General features: G+C 39.6%; 1 protein-coding gene across 1 annotated transcript in view; it reads left to right on the top strand.

The window, feature by feature from the left end:
* Positions 1–6,551, top strand: part of EFCAB10 (EF-hand calcium binding domain 10) — a 16,770-nt gene that overhangs the window by 8,379 nt on the left and 1,840 nt on the right. The window contains exons 2-3 of the mRNA XM_017874642.1: positions 4,373–4,536; positions 4,652–4,739. Of these exons, the coding sequence (XP_017730131.1) occupies positions 4,373–4,536; positions 4,652–4,739 (252 nt within the window). The remainder of the gene's footprint in view (positions 1–4,372; positions 4,537–4,651; positions 4,740–6,551) is intronic.

Below are 6,551 nucleotides of genomic sequence, written 5' to 3'. Positions count from 1 at the left end.
AAAAAAAAAAAAAAAAAAAGGTGTTGGACCTAAGCGTTGTATCCCTTGAAGGACTGTTTTTTATATCAGCTGACATTTTATGTAACATAGGAGGTCAATTAGCTATTATGATTAAGAAGTTGAACCTGAATGTTGTATCCCTTGAAGAATTGTTTTCTTATGTCTGCTGACATTTATGTAACATAGGTGGTTAGTAACATTTGGCTCTGCCTTTCATGTTTTAAAAAGGTTCTGTCTTTATTATATATATTTATGTTGTGATCATTTTCAAAACATTTTTAAAAGCAGGTAGAGTATACATTGTAGTCTCCAAACATAAACATTGTAACATCCCATGCAGCCTAAAGGATACACAATAAGCCTGGTTTGGATTTTCATCAAAGTGGTACACCAAGTTCCATTAGCATTATTTACTTATTCAAGCCTTAAAATGAAATGTAGTGAGTTGAAATTCAAAGTTCGTCTTTTTCCAGTTTCTGAATTTGATATATGGTCCAGAAAGAAGAAACAGAAGATTTCATACAAAATGTGACTGCCTTTACTAGCCTATTTATTGCTAGAGCATATTTGTACCAGCAAGGCACAATATTAGATTTAAAAGTCTACTTCTGGTTTCAACACATAGATTCCCAGGGATGAAAAAGATGGAGTGGAAACCTATAAATTAAAACATTCAAAAACATAACCTGAGTGAAGAGACAACCTATGGAATGGGAGAATATATTTGCAAATTATGTGTCTGATAAGGGGTCAATATCCAAAACATGTAATAACTCAATAGTTTAAAAAAAAAATTTAATGGGCAAAGGACATAAATAGACATTTTTCCATAGAAGATATAGAAATGGCCAACAGGTATATGAAAAAATGTTCAGTATCACTAACCAAGGGAATGCAAAATAAAACCACAATGAGATACCATCTCACACCTGTTAGACACGGTATTATCAGAAAACAAAAGATAACTGAGCATGATGGCACATGCCTGTAGTCCCAGCTGCTCAGGAGGCCAAGGCAGGAGGATCACTTGGGTCCAGGAGTTCAAGACCAGCCTGAGCAACATAATGAGACTCCATCTCTAAAACACTAACCAAAGATGAAAGATTTCAAGTGTTGGCAGGGATGTGGAGAAAAGGGAACCCTTGTACACCACTGGTGGGATTGTGAATTAGTACAACCATTGTGGAAAACAATATGGCGGTTTCTCAAAAACGTAAACATAGAATTTGTCTGGCGTTCCCACCACTGGGTATATATCCACAGGAAATGAAATCAGCACGTTGAAGAAATACCTGCACTCGTATTCATCGCAGCACTATTCACAATAGCCACTATATAGAATCAGCCTAAGTGTCCATGGATGAATGGATGAAGAAAATGTGATATATACACAATGACATACTATTCAGTCTTACAAAAAGACGAACATCCTGTCATTTGCAACAACATGGATGAGCATAGAAGACATTAAGTAAATCAGGTACAGAAGAATACCTCATGATCTTAATTATATGTGGAATCTGAAAAAGTCAAACTCATAAAAAGAGGAAAGTGATGCTCAAGAGCCAGAGGGTGGGGGCATTGGGGAGATGTTGGCCAAAGGACACAAAATTTCAGACAGAAGAGTAAGTTCAAGAGACCTACTGTATTATCATGGTAACTACAGTTAATATATATATTTGAAAACTGCTGAAAGAGTAGATTATCAGTGTTCTCACTATGAAAAAATACATATAAAGGGACTTCAAAAGTCCATGGAAAATGGAATTAAAAGACTAAAATTATTTCTCAACATAAGCTCTATCAAATTCAAGATACTTTTGTAAACAATGATACCAGCCATTTAGTCCATCCCTAAAGAACTCTGAGGGCCCTGGAAATTTAACGTCGTCAGTGCAGTCTTTTTTACATCATAAAGAAAAAGGGGTGCCCTTTAAAGGTTTTTTTAAGATCAGGAAACAAAAAAGTCAAAAGGAGCTAAATCAGGACTGTAAGGTGGATGCTAATGATTTCCCATTGAAACTCTTGTAAAATTGCCCTGTTCCATGAGAGGAATGAGCAGGAGCATTGCTGTGGTAGAGAAGGACTTTCTTGTGAAATTTTCCTGGGTTTTTTTAAACTAAAGCTTTGGCTTTCTCAAAACATTCTCATAATAAGCAGATGCTATCATTCTTTGGGACTCCAAAAAATCAACAAGCAAAATGCCTTGAGCATCCCAAGGAAGTGTTGCCGTGACCTTTGCTCTTGACTGGTCGACTTGTGCTTTGACTGGACCATGTCACCTCTTGGTAGCCATTGCTTTGATTGAGTTTGTCTTTAGGATGACACTGTAGAACCATGTTTCATCTCCTGTTAACAATTCTTTGAAGAATTGCTTCAGGATCTTGAGCCCACGTTTAAAATTTTCCATTGAAAGCTGTCCTTTTTTGTCTGCAGCTGATCTGGTGCATTGGTTTTAGTACTGATTGAGTGGAAAGTGTGCTTAACCTTTTAAGTCAGAATTGCATAAAATGAACCAACTGAGATGGTTTGGGCTATTGTTTATGCTGTTAATTGTCAGTACTCTTCAATTAGGGCACAAACAAGATTAACTTTGTTCCTCACAAACTGATGTGGATAGGGCTATAGTGAATTAAGATTGACCACACATTTTAACAGTTGAAGTTGGTGATGGGTTCATTTTACTTTTCTACTTTTATAAACGTGAAATTCTCAGTAATGACGTAACTTAATTTTTTTTTTTTTTTTGTGATGGAGTCTCGCTCTGTCACCCACGCTGGAGTGCAGTGGTGCGATCTCAGCTCATTGCAAGCTCTGCCTCCCGGATTCATGCCATTCTCCTGCCTCAGCCTCCCAAGTAGCTGGGACTACAGGCACCCGCCAGGCTAATTTTTTGTATTTTTAGTAGAGACAGGGTTTCTTTCACCGTGTTAGCCAGGATGGTCTCGATCTCCTGACCTCCTGATCCTTCCGCCTCAGCCTCCCAAAGTGCTGGGATTACAGGTGTGAGCCACCACGCCCGGCCGTAACTTAAATTTTTTAAAGAAAACACGAATTGGCCAAGCATCGTGGCTCATGCCTATAAATCCCAATGTTTTGGGAGGCCGAGGTGGGAGGACTGCTTGAGCCCAGGAGCTCGAGACTGGTCTAGGCAACATAGCAAGATCCTGTCTCTAACTTAAAAAAAAGTAAGAGTAAAGCTTAAATTGAAATGATAAAATGATCAAGCAACAGGAGTGGTATATACTATCCAAACTGCTCTATCACTACTACTTTTGGCTTCATCATGATTGTTCTGCACTATTTCTGAAAAGTGAGTTGATCTTGATTTTCATTTTTTTTTTTTTTTTTTTTNCTTGTCAAAGCCCCTCTCCTCCAGCTTCTTGCCCAGGACTTCACCAATCCCAGCCAGGCTCCCCACTGGCTTCTCCCCATGGGCTCTGCCACGAAGTCTCGGTGCTTTTGGGAGGTTGTCATCTTGATCAGGCTTAATCGGCAGCTTCAGTTCCCCTAACGGTTCCTCCCGCCACCCTGCCGCTCCCGCGGATCTGATTTTCATTTTAAAATTGCTTAAACTACAGAATATTTATCAAATTGATTTTATGTTAGAAATGAATACATATGCTTCCTAATTACAGGACCATATTTATCAGTCTGTTTTATTATATATATGTATGTATGTGTGTATGTGTGTGTGTATATATACATATATTTTAAAAAAAATTTTTTTTTGGACACAGTCTTGCTCTGTTGCCCAGGCTGGAGTGCAATGGTGTAATCTTGGCTCACTGCAACCTCCGCCTCCCAGGCTCAAGTGATTCTCCTGCTTCAGTCTCCGGAGTAGCTGGGATTACAGGCATGCGCCACCATGCCCGGTTAACTTTGTATTTTAGTAGAGATGAGAGTCCTCCATGTTGGTGAGGCTGGTCTCAAACTCCCAACCTCAGGTGATCCACCCTCCTCAGCCTCCCAAAGTGCTGAGATTACAGGCATGAGCCACCATGCCCAGCCTACTATTTATATCTTATCAATTCTTTAGGTGTCCAACTTCTTTCCTGCATTATGCTGTTTCCTTTATCTTTTGGTTTTCAACCCTGTCTGCAACTTATAGTCACTTGGGGAGTTTCTCTAAAAAATGCCCAGGTCCAGTCCCTGTATTCAATCATCTGAGAAAGGGCATTTGTATATGTAATTATTTAAGTATTCAATGTCTTACCTTCTTGTTGGACTGTTTCATGAAAAGTAAGGCCTGTGTCCCCAGTGCCTAGTACAGTGCCTTTGCTATAGCTGTTTAATAATTGTTAAATGACTACTTCTATTTGTGACATATTTTAATTTTGTATCAGAAAGAGATGGAACTATTCTTTTGCAGAAAACCAAGAGAATATTTAATCTCTCTATTGGAACGACTGAGAATTGCAAAAGTAACAGGCGTAGCATTTCCTTTCTTTATGGATAACTCTAACATTGTGGCCATGTTTGAGATGATGGACTCCTCAGGCAGAGGCACCATATCATTTGTACAGTATAAAGAAGGTCAGTACATTCTACAAATTGAGGTAATAGTTTGTGGTCATTCCATTTTTTTTCTAGCAGAAAATACTTCTCACTTTGTAAAATTCTCACTTAATTTCTTCCCATTATTTTACAGCCCTAAAAACTCTGGGTCTATGCACTGAAGATGGAGATTTAAAAGATGATGGACATATAATAACTTTGGATAAATTCAAGGAGGAAGTGTAAGTTTATTTTTAAGTGACAAATATTTTAATAAGGTGGCATGATTTTGAAACACAATACCTTTTAAAATAGGTTCCTATCTTTTGAAAGAAATATTTTGTTCCCTTGAAACTTTCAGCTGACTGGAAAGTGAGGACAGGGAAGGCTGACAGTAAAGTCTCTAAGTTCGGGAATAGGAGGGGAAAATGCTGGGGTTAGAGAGGAAGCTCCGGAGGCAGCTTCATTCTTTTTTTTTTTTTTTTTTCCTGAGATGGAGTCTCACTCTGTTGCCCAGGCTGGAGTGCAGTGGCAGTATCTCAGCTCACTGCAACCTCCACCTCCCAGGTTCAAGCGATTCTCCTGCCTCAGCTTCCCAGTAGCTGGGCTTACAGATGTGCATCACCAGGCCCAGCTAACTTTTGTATTTTTAGTAGAGTCAGGGTTTCACCATGTTGGCCAGGCTGATCTCGAACTCCTGACCTCAAGTGATCCACTGCCTCGGCCTCCCAAAGTGCTGGGATTACAGGCATGTAATGGGCTGCGCCCAGCCAGCTCCATTCTAAATAGGAAGCCCCAGCAATTCTCAAAGGATGAGGTGAAGAATCACCACTATGCTGGGACAACTAACAGAGACACTTTGAGCTCAACACACTAGCTGGAAACTCTCTCTATAAAATACATACTAATACAATTTAGCTCAAAATATTTCCTCAAAATTATCACAAAGTCAATGTTTATCAGTAGCATAGGCCGCATGTTAGTCTGACAATTTTAATTTTTTTTTTTTTTTTTTTGAGACACAGTTTCACTCTTTTGCCCAGGCTGGAGTGCAGTGGTGTGATCTCAGCTTATGGCAACCTACACCTCCCAGGTTCAAGCGATTCTCCTGCCTCAGCCTTCTGAGTAGCTGGGATTACAGGCATGCGCCACCACGCCCGGCTAATTTCCTATTTTCAGCAGACAGGGTTTCTCCATGTTGGTCAGGCTGGTCTCAAATTCCCGACCTCAGGTGATCCACCCACCTTGGCCTCCCAAAGTACTGGGATTACAGGCGTGAGCCACCGCACCTGGCCTAATTTTAGATTTTGAGATATTACAGGATTAAAAGTACTAACCCACTGCTAAGTCAGAGAAAAACCACTGGAATAAAATTTAATAGTTGTAGAAAGTTTCCAGGGAATCTAGCTCAATTTTTTAAGAAGTTTTACTCTGAGATTTTATTAATCAAGAAGCTATTATTGAATATAGCCCAAGGTCAAGGAAAAGTTACAAGAAAAAAGAAACTTGAGATTTTGTCTCATCAGTTACATAAATAATAAAAATGTTTAATTACATTCCCTACCACGTGGGAATGTTTGAATCAGAGTGCCATGGCCTGAAATGTTTCATCCAGAAAGAAAAGGTTGCCCACTGTCAGACAGAATGAAACTAGGAAGCATTTAAAATAGAAGGACATTTGTGAGAAAGAAGAACAATCCTATCTTATTCACCATCTCACAATGTGTTTTTTTTGTTTTTTTTTTTAGAGACAGGGTCTTGTTCACTTGCCCAGGCTGCAGTGCAGTGTCACAATCACAGCTCACTGTAGTCTTAACCTCCTGGGCTCAAGCTATCCTCCCACCTCAGCCTCCCAAGTAGCTAGAACTACAGGCATGCATCAGGGTCTTGACATGTTGGCCAGGCTGGTTTCGTACTCCTGCCTCAAGCGATCTTTCTACCTCAGTCTCCCAAAGTGCTAGAATTACAGGAATGAGTCACTGTGCCCTGCCAGTTTTCTTAAGGAAATATAGTGAATTCCCAAACTAGATACAGGTGCTTCAATTAAAATATGC

This window comes from Rhinopithecus bieti, unplaced genomic scaffold (genome assembly GCF_001698545.2).
Source record: "Rhinopithecus bieti isolate Rb0 unplaced genomic scaffold, ASM169854v2 scaffold_7414, whole genome shotgun sequence".
In the NCBI taxonomy this organism is placed as follows: domain Eukaryota; kingdom Metazoa; phylum Chordata; class Mammalia; order Primates; family Cercopithecidae; genus Rhinopithecus; species Rhinopithecus bieti.
This window is presented reverse-complemented; position numbering and strand designations above follow the sequence as displayed.